The 19,253-nt window shown below is 61.3% G+C and overlaps 1 protein-coding gene across 1 annotated transcript; it reads right to left on the minus strand.

Annotated features, from left to right (window-relative positions):
- Nucleotides 1–3,069: 3,069 nt before the first annotated feature.
- LOC137445006 (zinc finger protein 850-like) lies at nucleotides 3,070–19,222 on the minus strand. Its single transcript, XM_068146409.1, has 13 exons — nucleotides 19,208–19,222; nucleotides 18,474–18,951; nucleotides 18,149–18,275; nucleotides 17,526–17,633; nucleotides 17,154–17,267; nucleotides 15,134–16,189; nucleotides 13,217–13,308; nucleotides 12,475–12,976; nucleotides 12,244–12,345; nucleotides 11,145–11,243; nucleotides 9,823–9,924; nucleotides 9,574–9,687; nucleotides 3,070–4,893 (listed from the first exon to the last, which is right to left on the minus strand). Exons 2-13 carry the CDS (start codon nucleotides 18,852–18,854, stop codon nucleotides 3,911–3,913), a joined length of 3,780 nt encoding a protein of 1,259 aa, XP_068002510.1. The 5' UTR covers nucleotides 18,855–18,951; nucleotides 19,208–19,222; the 3' UTR covers nucleotides 3,070–3,910.
- Between the last annotated feature and the right edge of the window lie 31 nt (nucleotides 19,223–19,253).

The raw sequence follows: 19,253 nt of genomic DNA on the forward strand, positions 1-19,253 counted from the left end.
CTTCATGCTTGTGGATGAAACAAGACCTAAAGCTTTGAATAAAGGAATACAGAGGTTGGAGATTCTCTGTAGAGGACCTTGCAGTGGTTTGGGTGGGAAAGAACCTTTAAAGCTGATCTCATCTACCACCCTCAGTGCCAAACACTTCTCCCTTCTCTCCAGTCTGAATCTTGCTCTCTCAGCTCAAACCATCAGCCCTTGCCCTGTCACATCAGGCCCTGCTCAAAACTCTGGCCCCAGCTTTCTTGAAGCACTGAAAGGCCACCAAAGGTCTCCCTGGAGCCTTCTCTTCTCTAGGCTGCACAACCTCAACTCTCAGCCTGGCCTCACAGAGGGACCCTCCAGACCTTGGCAGCAGCCTCCCTCAACCTGCTGCCCACACTCTGCTTCATGCCCCCTGGACACCGTTGGCCTCCTGGGCCATAGGGGCAGGTTGCTGGCTTACGGTGAGCATGGTGTCCCCCAGCACCCCCAGGCCCTTCTCCCTGGAGCTGCTTCCCAGCAGGACATCCCCTTACCTCTACTGGTGCAGGGCACTATTCCTTCTCAGGGGCAGGACCCCACACTTGCCCTGGTTGGACTTCATGAGATTCCTCTCCACCCAAGGCTCCAGACCAGCCAGGTCACACTTAAGTATGAGCCATTCTCTCTGGACAAGGAAAGATTTGGTCATAACAGGGTGGAAAGAGCCCAGGACAGCTTCTGGGACAGGGGTCACACATGAACTGGTGACTTCTCAAGTGAGTGGTGAGCCTGGCTCTTTCCATGACACTATTGCCACACACTGGGTGCACTTGTGGGGCCTGTCCCCACTCTGAGTTCTCTGGTGGGGGATCAAGTCTACCTGGTGGCCAAAGCTCTCCCCACAGCTTGTGCAGATGTCTGAGGACACCAGAGACCCTTTGGTGTGAGGCTGCTTCACAAGACCAGCTTCCAGCTTAACACTCCCCAGGCATTCTGTGCACAGAAGGAGCCTTTCCCCCTCAGGGGCTTGCTGATGAAACAGGAACTCTGAATTCCTCTGGTTCTCCTTCCTCAAGAGAGCCATCCTCTCTTCTGCTTCCCACTGCCTTGGCCTCATCTGCTGCTGAAGGCAGAAATCCCTCAAACCAGCTCAATGGGTCATGACTCTGCAGGTTTAAAGTAACTTCTGCTCCACAGACCTCCTGCTAGGGCCTCTGCTGAGGCACACAGAGGACAGGGAGGTGATAGGAGACAGCCAGCATTGGCTTCAGTGAGGGCAAGTCCTTCCTGACCAGTCGTGTGGCTTTCCATGCTGAAGCGACATCATCGGTGGAAGAGCTCTTGAGGTTTCCTCCCTAGACTTCTGGAAGGCCTCTGACACAATTCCAACGAGATCCTTCTCTATCTAAACTGGAGAGGGTTGGATCTGACAGCCAGAGTGCTCGGTGGTAAGGAACTGGTTGGAGGGTCACACTCAGAGGGGGGTGGTGAATGGTTCCAGGTCCAGATGGAGATGAGTGACAAGTGGTGTCCCTCAGAGGTCCCTGCTGGGACCAGCAGTTAATGTCTCCATCAATGACCTGGACAGGGACACCGAGGCACTCTCAGCACGTTTGCAGGCAGCACCAAGCTGAGGGGGCAGGCAACACACTTGAGGGACAGGATCCATCCTGAGCCACCTGGACAGGCTGCAGAAGTGGAGCCACGGCAATCTCCCGAGGTTCAACAAGGCCGAGTGCGGGGTCCTGCACCTGGGCAGGGGCAACCCCAAGCACAAATCCAGGCTGGGGATGAAGGGCTGCAGAGCAGCCCCCTGGAGGGCTTAGGGATGCTGGGGGGTGAGAAGCTGGACATGAGCTAGCACCCAGCGCTGCCAGCCCAGCCCCAGCCTGTTCTGCAGGGTGGGCAGCAGGGGCAGGGAGGGGATTCTACCCCTCTGCTGTGCTCTGCTGAGACCTCCCCTGCAGCGCTGGGGCAGCGCTGGGGCAGCGCTGGAGACCGCACACCGTGCCCCGGTGGGCTGCAAGAGCCATTCCGGCGCCCGGGGCACGGCAGTTTGACAGCGGCCTCCCCGGCCCTTGCTGCCCGGGGCCTCCGAGGTGCGGCGTCCCTGAGGAGAGGTCCCGGGCGCTTGTGCACGCCCAGTGCCCCGGGCCTCGGAGCCGCTCACCGGCCCTGCCGCGCCGCCATCTTCCGCCGCAGCGCCACGTCCCGCCTTTCGCCCGGGCAGCAGCCAATCGAGTGGAGCGAGCCTGCCCACCCTTTCTCGCTATTGGTCGACTGCCACTTGGCCCCGCCCTTCCATAAGCGCACACTTCTCCACCGCAGCCAATCACCACGGGCACCTGTGGCGCGGCCTCCACCAGGAGGGTTAGGTTGATTTCCATTGGCCAGCGAAGGCTAGATCAGGGCGCTTGATTGGAGGAGGCGAGTGTGACGCCATGAGGAGGTGGGGAATACGAGCCCGCGCCTTCTGGTTGTCATAGCAACGGCGGAGCGGGGCCGGGCTGCAGCGGGGCCCGGCCGCGGCCAGGCCAGCGCGGGAGCGCGGGCCCAGAGCTTCCCCACGGAGCACCCGCGGCGGGGAGGGCCTCCCGGGAACCTGAGGAGGGACGCGAGAGGAGCGATGCGCTGCCACAAAGCACCCCGGCCCGGCCGTGCCGCCCCCGGCAGGCTCCCCTTGGCGGGAGGGGAGCGGAGCCCGGGGCCGAGCCCCGGCCCAGGCTGGGCAGAACCCAGCGCTTCCCACGGAGTCGCTGCGGCAGGTCTCCGGTTCCGTTCCACCGCCCCTCACTTCCACAGCCAAGCTCTGCCGTGGGAAAAGGGCACCCGGGAGGTGCGGCCCTGGAGCTCCTCCTCTTGCTCCAGCCTGGCTCTTCTCCCCCTCCAGTAACCTGCTGCACCTCTCCAACGACTCTAATTTAAAACAAGCCAACCAGAACCAGAAGAGATCTTCAGAAACACAGAGAGGGCTGTCCAACCACGTGTCACAACTCTCTGACCGCCAGGGAGCCCAAAGGGCTCTTGCCTGACAGCCACTGCCTGCTGCTTCCGCGCTGGCTCTGCACGAGGCTCAACAGCACCCAAAGGTGACAGATCCTCTGCCCAAACTGCTTTATTACTCAATGAACCATCTCCTTGCAGTGTCACCACCTGCCCTGCTCTCAGCAGCGTGCAGGACACCGACTCTGAGCAAAACCACAGTTTTCTGGCAGGGAACCTGGAGGGAGCTCTCCAAAGGCTGCGATTTCACAGGATTTGGAACACTGAGCCGAGGCAGGAGCCCCAGGACGAGGTGGTGAAGCTAAGTGCAACACAACTTTTAAGGCTATGCAAAATGAAAACCACATTCCAGGCTCACCTTACAATCCCAGACTTCAGGAACCCCTCCTCAGGCTGTGGCAGCCCAAAAGCCCCACAGGCTGCCTCTCAGGCCCTGCTTCCCCTCCTCCTGAAGAGGCTTTTCCCAAACAGCCACCGGCTCAACACTTCCTTTCTGGAAGCACTGCACACCCAGAGGGGGTTCCTGGAGCCGTTTTTCCCGTGAGTGGACAATCAGTGGCTCCTCTCTGAGCCCTGCCCACCAGCTCTCAGCAGCACAGGCATGACAGTTCAGACCTTCTCCAGCTTGAAGCACCAGAGTTTGTTCCATGTGTGGATGACTTCTTTCTCATGTGGATTCCTTGCCGAGTGCCACAGACCTTCCTCCAAAGCTCCACCACATCCCCAACAGCCCCAGGCACCGCTGAGAGCCATCACACAGCTCTGCAGGGGAGAACAACCTCCTCACCTTCTCCCTTTACCTGGGAGGGGGCTCAGGATGGCTGTCGGGCAGCCTCCCACCCAGGGTGCGCCTCAGAGCTGGGGGCTGCTGCCAGAAGCCTGCTGCCAGCCCGGCAAGGGCGAGGGCCGAGGGGCTGCGAGCCCCCCGCCCGGCTGGGCGCTGCTATATGGAGTGCATGACGGAGCCCCTGAGCTCCGCGCAGGGCCAGCCGGCCAGGCCCAGCTGCGTGTCCTGCACGTGGCTCTCCTGGTGCTTCAGGAAGCTCCTGCGCAGCACAAACCTCTTCCTGCAGAGCGGGCAGTGGAAGAGGCCCTGCCCCGAGTGGCGCCGCTGGTGGTTCAGGAGGTAGTCCTTGCGCCGGTAGCTTTTGTCGCACTCGGAGCACTTGTAGGGCCGCGCGTCCGTGTGCGTCATCTGGTGCCGCAGCAGCCACGAGTGGCAGACGAAGCTTTTCCCGCAGTCGCTGCAGATGTAGGACTTGCCCCTGGCCTGGCCCTGCTGCTGGCTCGCCGGGCTGCCCCGGGGCTGCCGGCACCGCAGGCAGCCCTCCGCTTTGTCCGGGGGGTGGTCCCAGCAGGGGCTGCCCAAGGGGTTTTCCACCGGGAAGTTCTCCTCCCCCTCCGGCGAGGGCTGCTCCTCGGCGCTCAGCCCCTCCTGGGCAGCCAGCCCGGCCCTGCCCGCGGGGGCCTGGCCGCGCACAGGCTGCAGCCCCTCGCAGGGGGCGCCGGCAGCCCCCAGCCCCACCTCCCTCTGCCCCGGGGCGCAGGGCTGGGGGTGCAGCAGGTGCAAAACCCTCTCGCTGAGGCTCTTCTCACACGTGGGGCCCGGGAACGTCTCCCCCTCTCGGGCTGCCAGGGGAGGCTGGAGCTGCTCCAGCTGGCTGCAGCTCCTCTCACCCCTGCTGTAGGGGCAGGGCCTCTTCCCAGGGCTGCTCTCCGCAGCGCTGAAGAACTCCAGGGGCTCGGCGAGGCCGTGCCCACTGCTGCTGCCTGCCATCGCTTCTGAAGGCCACTGACCATCCCATGGCACTCCAGGGCTAGGGTCCTTGCAGAGCTTCTCTCCAGGCCGTACTGGCAGCTCTGGCTCACAGGCTGTGCTTTCAAAGCAGTCTGCTGGGGGGTCTGCCTTGGAGCTCTCATCCTGCACTGAAACACAGAATTCAGAACCAGTTAAGGAATCTCCCAAGAGGATCCCTGAGAGCCTACAGCCAGGTCACACTAACAGGCAAGAGAAGTGCAGTGGGAGGTTTTACTACTGAGAAGGGAACAAGCAGCAGTGTTCCACTGAAAGAGAACCTTCATGAGAATAGATCCCTGAATCCCAGCATGGTGAGGATTGGAAGGCAGCTCTGGAGCTCCCCCAGCCCAGGCCCTGCCCCAGCAGGGCACCCACAGCACACTGCCCAGGGGCACAATGCCCAGGGGGGGTTGGAAGCTCTCCACACCAGGAGACTCCACAACCTCTCTGGGCAGCCTGGGACAGGCCTCCAGCACCCTCACAACAAACAACTTTCTCCTCCTGCTCAGAGGGAACCTCCTGGGGTCCAGTCTGTGCCCTCTGCCCCTTGTGCTGTCCCTGGGCACCACTCAGCAGAGCCTGGCCCCAGCCTCTTGCCCCCCACAGCTCCTTCAGCTCTTGCTGAGCATTGCTCAGCTCCCCTCTGGGGCTGCTCTGCTGCAGGCTCTCAGCCCCAGGGCTCTCAGCCTTTGCTGCTCCCAGAGCTGCTCCAGGCCCCTCAGCAGCTCCCCAGCCTGCCCTGGGCTCTCTCCAGTAATCTTTTTGCAATCTTTTTTCCCCCCCAATCTACACAAAAATTCCCTCTCACAATGTCCTGATTCAGGTGTCTGAAATGTGAGGTCTCAGCTCCCTGCCTGAGCAGACACTGTGTCACCTCGATGTGTCAGCTGCTCCCTGGGCACTGCAGTGAGGCTCTGGAGAAGGCCAAGCTGAGGCACTGGGGCCAGCTCAGCTCAGCATGGATGGCCCCTTCTGAAGAGTTGTCTCCACAGCCTGGCCTTCCAGCCCCACCCAAATGGGACCTGTTACCTGAGCTGTGTTGGTACAGCTCTAGGAAGACATTTTCTATGCTGAGGGTGGTGAGAGCCTGGCCCAGGCTGCCCAGGGAGCTGCCCCATGCCTGGCACCAGTGCAGCTCAGGCTGGTTGGGGCTGGGAGCAGCCTGCCCTGGCTGGGGATGTCCCTGCTGGCTGCTGGGGCTGGGGCTGGGTGAGCTTTGAAGCTCCCTTCCCACCCAAACCTCTCTGTGGTTCTATGGTTTGCTGTGGGACCAACTGTTCTGCTGACCTGCAAATTCCCTCCTCCTGGAATTCCTCTTTCCTGGGACAAATCCCCAGTGCTGCCTGATGATTTCCACCAGTGCTTTTCAGCTCAGCTCTGCAACACTGCCTGGGTTTTTCCTGTCCCCTCAGGATCTGTGACCCTTCCAGCATCTGGGAGCTGCAGAAAGCCTCCACTGAGCATCACAGATCACCAGGTCCAGCCCTCACCCCAGCCCTGCCAGGGCACCACCAGGCCACGGCCCTCAGCACCACAGCCCCAGGGCTTTGAAACCCCACGGGGGATGAGGACTGCACCACAGCCAGGGCAGCCTGCTCCCATCAGGAAGGGCCACAAGGCCTCTCAGCAGCACCAACCAGCCCAGCCCAAAGTTACCTGTGCTGCATAAACCTCCTGAGCTCTTTTCTCTCTCACATCTGCACACAAGCATGTTCCCACAGGCCATGCTAAAGCCTGGATGGAAAAGGTTGCTCTGCAGCAACTGCCTAAGCACGTCCTCTCACACCAGAGACTTCAGGCTGTGCCTAAGCACAGGCTGCAGGGTCAGGAACAGACTGGCTGGCTGGGGAGCTCCCCCTGTGAACTCCCCCAGAGCAGCTGCAAGAGGTCTTCCTGGAGCAGGAGTGAGGTGGAGCTGGTGCAGCCTTACATCATGGCAATGGCCTAGATGGCCAAATCCTTCCCTGTCACATCCCCATGCACACTGAGATTCCCCCCCTTGGTCTCCTCTACAGGAACTTCACCAGGTGCCAGGAATGTTTCAGGGCTTCCAGACTGCCAACTGATTCCCACCCAAAAGACTCCTCTGCACCCCCTCCTCAGCTACCCCCCCAGTGCTGTACAACCAGCCCCAGGCTGTGGCCAAGGAGACTGCATTTAATTAACACCCATTTTGCACACCCAGAGAAGCCTGACCCAGAGATGATCTTCAAGGCCTTTTCCAGCCAAAGATAATTCCATCAATCTCCCTCCATTAACTGCACCTCAAGCATGGTGCTGCTCTGCATGGTCACTAACCCTCCTCTGAGTGAGTGTCAGCACAGCCTGAGCTCCACACAGCACATCCAGAGCTCCACACAGCACACCCTGAGCTCCACACAGCACATCCTGAGCTCCACACAGCACACCCTGAGCTCCACACAGCGCACCCTGAGCTCCACACAGCACACCCAGAGCTCCACACAGCACACCCAGAGCTCCACACAGCACACCCTGAGCTCCACACAGCACATCCTGAGCTCCACACAGCACACCCTGAGCTCCACACAGCACACCCAGAGCTCCACACAGCACACCCAGAGCTCCACACAGCACACCCTGAGCTCCACACAGCGCACCCTGAGCTCCACACAGCGCACCCTGAGCTCCACACAGCACAGCCTGAGCTCCACACAGCACACCCTGAGCTCCACACAGCACACCCAGAGCTCCACACAGCACAGAGCTCCACACAGCACACCCAGAGCTCCACACAGCACACCCAGAGCTCCACACAGCACAGAGCTCCACACAGCACACCCAGAGCTCCACACAGCACACCCAGAGCTCCACACAGCACAGAGCTCCACACAGCACACCCAGAGCTCCACACAGCACACCCAGAGCTCCACACAGCACACCCAGAGCTCCACACAGCACACCCAGAGCTCCACACAGCACACCCAGAGCTCCACACAGCACACCCAGAGCTCCACACAGCACAGAGCTCCACACAGCACACCCAGAGCTCCACACAGCACACCCTGAGCTCCACACAGCACACCCAGAGCTCCACACAGCACACCCAGAGCTCCACACAGCACAGAGCTCCACACAGCACACCCAGAGCTCCACACAGCACACCCAGAGCTCCACACAGCACAGAGCTCCACACAGCACACCCAGAGCTCCACACAGCACACCCAGAGCTCCACACAGCACACCCAGAGCTCCACACAGCACATCCTGAGCTCCACACAGCACACCCAGAGCTCCACACAGCACATCCTGAGCTCCACACAGCACATCCAGAGCTCCACACAGCGCACCCTGAGCTCCACACAGCACATCCAGAGCTCCACACAGCACACCCTGAGCTCCACACAGCACACCCAGAGCTCCACACAGCACACCCTGAGCTCCACACAGCGCACCCTGAGCTCCACACAGCGCACCCTGAGCTCCACACAGCGCACCCTGAGCTCCACACAGCGCACCCAGAGCTCCACACAGCACACCCTGAGCTCCACACAGCACATCCTGAGCTCCACACAGCACATCCTGAGCTCCACACAGCACATCCAGAGCTCCACACAGCACACCCAGAGCTCCACACAGCACACCCTGAGCTCCACACAGCGCACCCAGAGCTCCACACAGCACACCCTGAGCTCCACACAGCACAGAGCTCCACACAGCACACCCTGAGCTCCACACAGCACACCCATAGCTCCACACAGCACATCCTGAGCTCCACACAGCACAGAGCTCCACACAGCGCACCCAGAGCTCCACACAGCACACCCAGAGCTCCACACAGCGCACCCAGAGCTCCACACAGCACATCCTGAGCTCCACACAGCACATCCTGAGCTCCACACAGCACATCCTGAGCTCCACACAGCACAGAGCTCCACACAGCACAGAGCTCCACACAGCACACCCAGAGCTCCACACAGCACACCCAGAGCTCCACACAGCACATCCTGAGCTCCACACAGCACACCCAGAGCTCCACACAGCACACCCAGAGCTCCACACAGCACATCCTGAGCTCCACACAGCACAGAGCTCCACACAGCACAGAGCTCCACACAGCGCACCCTGAGCTCCACACAGCACACCCTGAGCTCCACACAGCACACCCTGAGCTCCACACAGCACAGCCTGAGCTCCACACAGCACACCCTGAGCTCCACACAGCACAGAGCTCCACACAGCACACCCAGAGCTCCACACAGCACACCCAGAGCTCCACACAGCGCACCCAGAGCTCCACACAGCACACCCAGAGCTCCACACAGCACACCCTGAGCTCCACACAGCACAGAGCTCCACACAGCACACCCAGAGCTCCACACAGCACATCCTGAGCTCCACACAGCACATCCTGAGCTCCACACAGCACATCCAGAGCTCCACACAGCACATCCAGAGCTCCACACAGCACATCCAGAGCTCCACACAGCGCACCCAGAGCTCCACACAGCACATCCTGCAAGTGCTTTGCTTTAAAGCTGCCTTCTGTTCCTGCAGGAGACATTCCCTCCTTGGGGAAAGCAAAGCCAGGGCTTGCTCTCCACTGGTACAAGGTTTAGACACAACCAAAGTCAGCTGGAAGCCCAAATCTGACCCAGAAAGCTCAGGCACAGCCCCCAGCAGCACCTCAAAGCTGACACTGCAGTGACCAGCTCTCAGCCAGCAGACTGAGGTTTGGTCTGGCTCCTCCATGGCTTCACTTACAAGGTTGTGACATTTAATATAGCATCTCAAAAGACTCCAAACTAGATTTAGTGCCCCAGAAACCTCTGCTGAAATCCACCACTAACCTGCACTTGCATCTGCAGAGGTTTCCTCTCTCTCCAGGCCTCGTGGCTCAGGGCACCGTGGCTCCTCCTCTTGCTTAATCCAGGACAAAACGTGGGCTGGGTAAGGCTGGAACCCTGCTGGGGAGAAGAATTTGACACAGATGAGAAAGGGGCAAAAGATGGAAGACTGGGGAGCTCACAAGGACAAGGCAAACACCACACCAGAAGGGATCACTGCCACAGCAGGAGCCTCTGCCAGGGAGTCCTCACCTGCCTCGGGGTCCCTCGGGAGCTCCTGGCCCTCCTCCGCACAGCTCTCCTGGCCTTGCTTGGGCTGGCCTGAGGCCTCAGGCTCGTAAAACGTGTGCTCTGCTGGAGGAGAGAAGGGACAGCAAGGGTCTCCTGATGTCCCAAGCTCAGGATCTCACAAGGGTGAAGCCTGCCTGTGCTTTGGGGCTTGTTCTCCCCCAAGCCAAGGTCCCACAAACCCAGGTTCTTAATGGAACCTAAAGGAAAGGTCTGAACCTCCCAGTTCTGCAGGCACTGGAAGCCAAGTGAAGGCACAGGGCAGCACACAGGCAGGGCTGCTGCTCTGTGTGAGGAGGAAGGACTGACAGGCACGAAGGAGAGCACTTTATCTCTCACACAAAGAGGTGCCACCAAGTGAGGAGGCACCAAACAGGTCCCTGGGCTGTCCTCACACAGCAGCAGTCAGTGTGCTTGCCAAAAAATCCAGGGAGGAGATGGGAGGAGGAAAAAGGCAACCTGAAGCCTCTGGAATCTCATGAAGTTCCACAAGGGCAAGTGTGGGGTCCTGCCCCTGGGGAGGAACAACCTCCTGCAGCACAGGTGAGGGGTTGACCAGATGGGAAACAGCTCTGTGAAGGACCTGGGAGTGCTGGGGGACAGCAAGTTCCCCATGAGCCAGCACTGAGCCCTCGTGGCCCAGAAGGCAAACGGTCTTCTGGAGGGCAAGCTGCTGTGGGTGCCCTGCTTGAGCAGGGGAGTCAGACTGGATGGTCTCCAGAGGTCCCTCCCAACTCCTACCCTGCTGGGGTTCAGGGATATGCAGGAGGAGAGGTGCTGCAGCCCTGCAGGGGATGTCTGCAGGGGATGTGGAGCTGAGGAGTGCCACAGCCATTCCATTCCCCTGCAGCCAGGACAAGCTGGCAGAGTCCTGCCTGCACCCCACCACATGGCACCAACCACAGAGCTCACTCCTTGCCTCCTCCACATTAACCCATGGCCCCCAAAAGTGACTAAGTGCCTCCTCCTGCACTAGATAGCTCATCAGCTCCAAGCTCTCAAGCTGAAGGAGGCAAAGGAAGGGATTTAAGGGAGAACAAACCATTTCCTACCCCATACTGCTTGGTGCTATCAGCCACAGCCTCAGCATGCCCCAGATGGCTGTGAAGGGAAGGAGGCAGCAGCAGCCCTCACCCGTGGGGGCTGGCAGAGCCTGTCCCAAGCTGGGAGCTTTTCATGAAACATTTGCAATAGAGGAGAGGAGGTGGAAAAAAACCCAACCAACAACCACCTCTTGGAATTTAATCCTCTGTTTCCTTCTGGCTCCAAGGTATGTGGTTACTCACCCGGGCAGGGCTCCTCAGGAGCTCCTCCAGCCTCCTCCTCCTCCTGCTGATCCGCAGCACACAACTCTTCCTCTTGCTTAATCTGGATTATGCTGTCCTCTGTTAACAGCAACCAGTGCTGGGTTAGCTGCACACACCAAGCTCACTCCATCCTCATCCCACCCCAGGCACCACTGCTGGGCTCTGGAGAAAACCTCACCTCAATTCCACTTCTCTCTCACCAACCTCCCTTAAGCAGACCTGAAACATCTGCCATAACCCCCTCAGCATAGGTCTGAGCCCCAGCAACACACCCCAGTTGTCAGGCAAGTGGAAAGACCACTCTGCTGTGGTGTCTGTCAGCAAAGGAGAGGATGCTCTGCAAGGTCCCGGGGCAGCAGGGTGCCAGCCGAACTCCCCTGCTGGAGGTCTGCTTCTCTTTGCCATGGCCTCTCAGTCCCCCTCAGTGAGACATGTGTGTGCCTTGTGACCCAGCAGAGACAGACTGGTGAGAGGCAGGGGTGAAACTGAGCCAAAAATGGTAAAAACATAAGGAAAAGCAGATGGCTCCATGAGCTTCATGGCTCCATCATGCCAACCAGAGGGGGAGCCAGGGTCACCTCCCCTGCCTGGCAGTGCAGCTCTGGCCCAACTGCTGGGGGACAGCAGGGCTGCCTGGTGCCACGGCACGCAGCTCAGCAGCCAGAAAGGAGGAGAAGGGGTTTGATGGAGTGTTCTGGTGGAATCATGGAAGGGTCTGGCTTGGAAGGGACCTTTACTACCTCCCTGCAGTCAGCAGGGACTCCTGCAGCTAGAGCTCAGAGCCCCAGACAACGTGACCTGGAGTGATGCCAGGGATGGGGCAGCTCTCACCTCTGTGGGCAACCTGGGCCAGAGCCTTAGCACCCTCAGTGGCAAAGACTCCTTCCTTCCACCCAGCCTAAATCTCTCTGAGTTTACAACCATTAAGAATGGCAGGGCTGAGATGCCCAGCAACCACCTCTGGACCCCATTCAACACCGCGAGCACCCTGGAGAGGCGCTGATGCCCCCAGAAGAGCCCTGCTGGTGGGGTTTTGGCCATCCATGTCCCGACAGCCTGCCTGTCCCGAGCCACTCACCGCTGCCACTCTCCACAGGGTCACCTCTCCCATCCTCATCCTCGCAGGGCTGGTTCCCATCTTCCCAGCGGGCCCGGGCATCGCGTCTGGGGGTGCCAGGCTCTGCGGGGGGCGGAAGGTAGGTGAGGGGCACCCGGGGGTGCTGCCCGGGTAGGGGTGGAGGGATACGTCGGGACCCTCCCGCCGCCCACCTCCCGCCCGAGCCACCCGGCCGCCTCGCCAGACCCTTACCGGGGGGCAGGAGCGGGCGTGCGTTGCTGCGGAGCACGGCGCGGTTGAGGGCTCGCTGCCAGCCGCGCAGTGCCCGCCACTCGCGCTGCCCGAACTGCACCCACACGTCCTCCAGGCTCACCGGGCCCCGCGCCGCCCGGGGCCGCGCCGCCTCCCGCCCGGGGCCGCGCCTGGCCGCCGCCCGCGGGGCCGCGCCGCCGCCGCCGCCGCCGCTCTCCAGCCGCCGCTCCAGCGCCTGGAGCCGGCCCCGCAGAGCCAGCGCGGCCCGCAGCTGCCGCTCCGCCCGCGCCAGCCGGGCTTCCAGCCGGAGCAGCCGCGCCGCCACCGCCTCCTCCTGCCCGACACGGGGACCGGCCATGGCCGCCGAGCCCGGCCCGGCCCCAGCGCTCCACACCGAGCCCGGCCCCGCCGCCGCTGACACCGGCCCAGCCCCGGCCCGGCCCCGCCGCTCCGGGCCCGCAGCGCCCCCTGCCGCCGCCCGTGACACGCACTGCGGCGCCCCCTGGAGGTGGGGCGGGGCCGGGAGGGAGGCAGGATCGCAGCGCGGTCCACGCGGGGATGGGGATCCAGGAAGCGATCCGGAAACATCTCAGAGCCAGGGGGCGGAAAGATCCTGGGAGCGCTGGGAGGGATCCAGGATCATCTCAGAGCCACCAGGCGCTGGGGCCGCTCAGAGCTTGGGAGGAGCAGGGATCACCCCGGGAGACAAAGCAGCTCCCTGCTTGGCGGGCTCCGGTCTCACTGGAGTCAGCAGGACGCCGCTGGAAGTCACCTGCTTGTTGGACGAGACCCAGGCTCCTCTGGGTATCAAATGCCAACTGCCGGGGGACTCTCCTTCAGCACAGCAAAGCAGAACCAGTCACTGCTCACCACTTTGGCCACCAAGCAAGGAGTGACAGAACATGAACCCCTCTGCCCTCACAGATCCCTGCTCAGGCCACAGACACCTGCACGGAGAGGGGCTCACCACGGGCAGACTCACGCGAGAGCTGGGAAATCAAAGACCTCAGTAGCATGAGCATGAGAAAAGGTGACAGCTGGGGCACCAAGAACAGCCCTGGCTGAAGATGCTTCAGCATGTGTGGCTCTGTGAGCTCCCACGGGGTGGGTGCCGGGAGATTCACCCCCTCTGCTGTGGGCGAGAATCTAATTAACTTCAGCAGCTCTGAAACCAGCACAGCAGAGTTCCTGACCTATGCTTTGCTGAGAACAGACCTGGAAAGAGATCTCTTTCCTTAGCCAAAGGAGTTTCCAGGCTGAAACACCTCCCACAGCAGCCAGAGGAACATTTCTGTTGCCATGGGGATGAGCCAGCCACCTGCACCCTCCCCTCGACAGGCACTTTGGGACCTGGAAGCGATAGAGGGGTTTCTAAAGCCCAATTAGTGATGAGGAAAACACGGAGGAGGAGGAGGAGGAGGTTGAAAACAGGAAGCAGCTGGAACTGCACCGTGGGTTTGGACACTCTGCTAAACACTGGGAATGTTTTCCTTAATGATTTGGGGTATGATGAGAGTTGATGCCCAGGAACAACAACCAGACTCCAGGGGAAGAGGGGGATGAAGGCAAGAATGCAGCACAAAGAGAAGAACAGTTAATGTGAAGGTGGTCAGCAGAAAGCCACCCCAAACCCACCAGCCTGGGAGGAGCAGAGGGCCTCTCCCCACCCAGGAGACTTGTAGAAGTGTGACAAGGAATTTGGGTGACATCGCACTCCAGGGTGGGGGCAGAGTGGATGGAAACTGCCTGGTGCACAGAGACCTGGGGGTGTCAATGACCGTGCCTAAAGATGAGCCAGGGGGTGCCCAGGTGACCTGGGAGGCCACCAGCAGCCTGGCCTGGAGCAGCAGTGGTGTGGGCAGCAGGAGCAGGGCAGGGATTGTGCCCCTGGGCTGGGCACTGGGGAGGCCACAGCTCAAATCCTTGGGTCAGTTTTGGGCCTCTCACTCCAAGAAAGACATTGAGGAGCTGGAGCAGGGCCAGGGAAGGACAACACAGGGTCTGGAGGGCAGGTCTGGTGAGGAGCAGCTGAGGCACCCGGGGTTGTTAAACCTGGAGAAAAGGAGGCCAAGGGGAGACCCTTCTGGCTCTCTGCTGCTCCCTGAAAGGAGGCTGGAGCCAGGTGGATGTTGGTTTCTTCACCAGCCCAATAGATTGCAGGGGTTTGTGATCAAAAACTATGCTTTCCAGCTCTAGCTTCCTGTGGGAAACAGCACCGGGCCTGCAGCAGTGTGAGGAGAGGGCTGGGAAGCAGCTGGCTGCTCCTCCTTGCTGCAGGGGGCATGTGCCAGCGAGGCCTCGCCCTGTACCTGTCTAGTGGCCTGGAGTCTTCTGTGCACCGCAGACTCACCCAGGAGGCTGGACAGCAGAACCTGCTCCAGGGGAGCAGACGAGAAAACTCCAGAGAAAGCAGAACTTGCAAACCAACCCAGCCGCAGCAGAAGCAGCCCAGACAGCTCGACTCACACCCCGGAGAGAGAGCCCCAAACCGCTTTTATTCGGGAGAGCCTTCTGGGCGGGCTATGGGCTGAGGGCAGCGTGAGGTTCTGTGGCCAAAGAGATGGGCACCGGTGCCAAGGACAATCCTAACTCTCCCCTGGTGGCACCTCCCATAGGCCATCTCCTCCTGCCTGCCATGGCTGCAGGGCCGCCTAGAAGCCATGTGGCATGGGCTGCCTGGTGCCCGGCGCGGGCTGCCTGGTGCCCAGTGCGGGCTGCCTGGTGCCCGGTGTGGGCTGCTTGGCGCTCGGCGCGGGCGGGCAGCTCCGCTGGCGCAGGTGGATCTTCTGGTGCTGGAGCAGGTGCTGCTTCTGGGTGAAGCGCTTGGGGCACTCGGGGCAGGGGTAGGGCCGCTCCCCGGTGTGGATGCGCTGGTGCCGGATCAGGTTGGAGGGGTGGCTGAAGGTCTTGCCGCAGTATGGGCACCACAGGACCCCTCCTCTGCGGCCCGAGTGCACACGCTGGTGCACCACCAGGGTCTTCTTCTCGGAGAAGCACTCCTGGCACTTGTCACACTTGTAGGTCCTGCCCCATTGGTGGAGCCTGCGCCCTGCCTTGCAGCTGATGCCGCTGGCGACGCTCTTCATGCACCTGAGGCTGCTGGGCACGTCCAGGGCTGGGACACCGGCGTGGGGTTTTGTGCTCTGGGTCTGCTTGAACCTCTCCATGGATGTGTGAGTCCTGTCTGCTGTGTGGGTCCTGCCCTCCATGAAGGCCCTGCTCTCCACGCAGGTCTCGCCATCCACACGGATCACATCCTGCAGGAGGGCCCTGTGCTCCACGTGGCTCCTGCCTTCCACATGGGGCAGTGGGTGCTGCTGCTGGAGGCAGCCCTGCTCATCTCCAGCGTGCTCACTGCCCCACTGTGTGCTGCGGCTCTCCTGGGGAGCCGCCCACATCTTGCTTAGAGAGAAGCCCTTCCCACCTGCCGTACAGTGAGGCCTCTTGCCGGCACCGCTCTGCCTGCAGAAGATGACAGCGCTGCTGTCACTGAGGTCCTCTCCCCCTGCTGTGGCTGAGAGCAGCCTGCTCATGTTCTGCTTTCCCTGCTCCACGGGAGAGCTGTTCTGATGATCAAAGGGCAGTGCCCCGCTGGGGACCTGGAAAAGCAGCTCCTCTGACTCTCCTGATGAAGCCAGGGGGGGCTGGGAGCTCTGGGGGCATTCCTCAGTGTCCTGCTGCTCCACTTTGAACGTCACCACCTCCTCCACCGGAACTGCAGAGAGCAACAAAGGCAACATTCAGTGTGGTGACACAGGAGGCCTCTGCCATCCCCCCACTCCCTCCCCCACCATCTGCCTGACTGGGGGAGCACAGCAGGAGGCTGTGTCACACAGCAGCAGCCAGCTGCAGCAGCAAGAGGGACAACACAGCCCAGAAGCACTGGGACGCTTCCCTCGGAGGGGGCTCTAGCAGGCAGGGGGCAGAGGGAAGCTTTGCCTTTCCCAGAGAGCAGAGAGCAGCAACTTCCACAACCATCTCCAGCCACCTTCCTTCTAAGCACTGAGATTTGTGGCTGTGCTGAGTTGAAGCTCATGGAGTCCAACCACGAACCCAGCACTGCCAGGGCACTGCTGAACCGTGGCCCTCAGCACCACATCTCGACAGCTCTGAAACCCCTCTGGGGACAGGGACTGCACCACTGCCCTGGGCAGCCTGGGACAGGCCTGGACAGCCCTCAAGGGGCAGAAATTGGCCTCAATGGGCCCCAGGGGAAGTTTAGGTTGTTCTTTGGGAGCAGAGACCAATCCCCACTCCTCCTTTCAGGGAGCTGCAGAGTGGCAGAAGGTCTCCCCTCAGCCTCCTCTTCTCCAGGCTCAACACCCCCAGCTCCCTCAGCTGCTCCTCCCCAGCCCTGCTCTCCAGACCCTTCCCAGCTTTGTTGCCCTTCTCTGACCCTGCTCCAGCTCCTTGGAGTGAGGGGCTCAAAACTGACCCCAGGATTCAAGGTGTGGCCTCACCAGTGCCCAGTCCAGGGGTACAATCCTGTACCTGGAAGACCCAGGCTGTGGTCTGCTGTGGTGCCATCCTTTGGGGGCACAAAAGGATCCACCTCTAAAACCAGGACACCAATGATAGCCACCAGGGGCCCACCTGCCCCTCCTCAGTTCCCATGTCTTAGCACAGACTCTCCCACAGCAAGAGTGCTGGGGGCTCCCAACCCCTCCAGCTGCACTCACCCACACTGAGCTCCGTGAGCTCCACAGCCTCCATGGCTTCTCGCTCCTCCACACACGGCTCGGCCTCCTGCTTCACACCACCCACAGAGCTCAGCTCTGGGAAGCTGGGGGCTGCTGAGGCAAAGAGGAAAAGTCTTTAGTGGTTATCTCAGCAAAATCCCTGACTCCCAGCATGGTGGAGTTGGAAGGGACCTCTGGAGATCATCCAGCCCCACCCTGCCACTAAAGAAGGTTCACCCTCAGCAGCTTGCCCAGGAGCACAGTGCCCAGGGGGGGTTGGAAGCTCTCCACACCAGCAGACTCCACAACCTCTCTGGGCAGCCTGGGACAGGCCTCCAGCACCCTCACACCAAAGAGTGATTCATCTCTTGCCTGCACTTGGTTCTGCCAGAGCCTCTCTCGAAGCCGTCTCAATCTCATGGCAGGGAGCTTCTACCCTCTGAAGCTGGGCCAGGAGGTCAGGTTTGGAGATTGCATCATCTGTGGAGGAACAGAAATATGACAGTTCCTGTGCTACACCAAAACACCCACTGTGTCCAAGGGGAAGCACAGACTCACCCGTGCTCCTGAGGCCAGCTCTGGTGGGCACGACACAAGGAACAAATGATAGGACAAGAGCAAATGGCCACAAGTTGCCCCAGGGGAGGTTTGGGTTGGACATGAGGAGCAACTTCTTCTACAAAAGGGCTGTCAAGGCCTGGCCCAGGCTGCCCAGGGCAGTGGTGGAGTCCCCATCCCTGGAGGGGTTTCAGAGCTGTGGAGATGTGCTGCTGAGGGCCATGGCTTGGTGGTGCCCTGGCAGTGCTGGGGTAAGGGTTGGACTCCATGAGCTTAAAGCTCTCTTCTGACCAAGATGATTCTGATTCTAACACAGTTTGGCAGCTAGGAAATGGCAGCTTCCACCTCTGCCAAGCCAACTTCTCAGAGGAAGAAGTTCCCAGAGCAGAGCTGCTGGTCTGGAAGTGGTGATGCCTGACGGACCCAGGGACACCTACCCAGGGAGATGAGAGCTTCGTTCCTCCCTCTGAGCACGTTGGTGTACAGCTCCCTCTGCCAGCTCTCCAGACTCTCCCACTCCTCAGGGGAGGAGGATGCGACCTTGCTCTCCACCAGGGCCTGCAACTGCAAAAGAGACACAGATCCAGAACCTGGAGCTGGCAAAATCCTTGGGAGACATCCTGGTGTCTATCGCTGCTGCTGCCCATCACGGACTGAGAGGAAGAAGAAGTCCTGCCTCGGGATGACCTTGCGACACAAGCAGCTCCTCGAGGTGGGTGGTTGTGCCCCCCCAACCCCCAGCCCTTAAGAGCCATCTGTTACCTTGGAGACCTCCCCCCCAGGAGGCAGCCGCAGGATCCAGAAGTTCCTGTTCTTGAGGAGGTTCTCCACGTTCTCCAGGCGCCGCTGGAGCTGCCCGTACTCCTGGATCAGGGTGCCCAGCACGGCCAGTTTGCTCTCCAGCTGGTTCCCGAAGTCCACCACCGTTTTCTCGTAGTCCAAGTACTTCTTCTCGGCGGTCACCGCCCGGTGCTCCAGGCTGAGCAGCCTCGAGGTGTGGGCGTCCACGCTGCGCTCCACCGCCTGCACGGCCGCCACCACCGTCCACAGCGAGATGCTGGCGCCGCTCGGACACGGGGCTTTGACCGGGGCGCCCGGGAGAGCCTCGGGGAAGCAGAAGCTCCGGGGGTGCAGGGACTCCATTCCCGCTCCTCTCTCTGCCCGGAGCCGAGCTTGCTACTGGCTGTTCTCCGGGGCTGCCGCACGGCGTCCACCGAGCGTCCACCGCTGCTGCTCGTTGCTGGGGGTGGGCAGAAAGGGAACCGGGTCAGGTCCAGTCGCGGGACACCGGGCTCGGCCTCCTCGCTCGCCCTGGGGCCGCAGCACAGCGGGCCCGGTGCTCCGTTCCCTGTCCGGGGCAGCGCACAGCGAGCCCGGTTCTCCCCCGGGCAGGAAGCCCCGGCGCGCACGGCCCGGGTTTGCCCTCCCCTGCGCGGTCGCCGCCTCGGACCCTTCCCCTCTGCGTCCACTCCGGCAGTAACCCACCCGAGCCTCACCGAGCCCCGGAGCCTTACCGAGTGACGGAGGCCGCACCGCGCCGCC

Source organism: Melanerpes formicivorus, unplaced genomic scaffold, assembly GCF_026170545.1.
Source record: "Melanerpes formicivorus ecotype bairdi unplaced genomic scaffold, bMelFor1.0.p_v2 SCAF_13, whole genome shotgun sequence".
NCBI lineage: Eukaryota > Metazoa > Chordata > Aves > Piciformes > Picidae > Melanerpes > Melanerpes formicivorus.

Coding starts and splice junctions, on each gene's coding strand:
- LOC137445006 (XM_068146409.1), bottom strand. CDS start 18,854: ATGGAGTCCCTGCACCCCCGGAGCTTCTGCTTCCCCGAGGCTCTCCCG. Junction 17,634..18,148: donor CGAAGCTCTCATCTCCCTGG/GTAGGTGTCCCT, acceptor GTTCCTCCACAG/ATGATGCAATCTCCAAACCT. Junction 16,190..17,153: donor GCTCACGGAGCTCAGTGTGG/GTGAGTGCAGCT, acceptor TGCTCTCTGCAG/TTCCGGTGGAGGAGGTGGTG.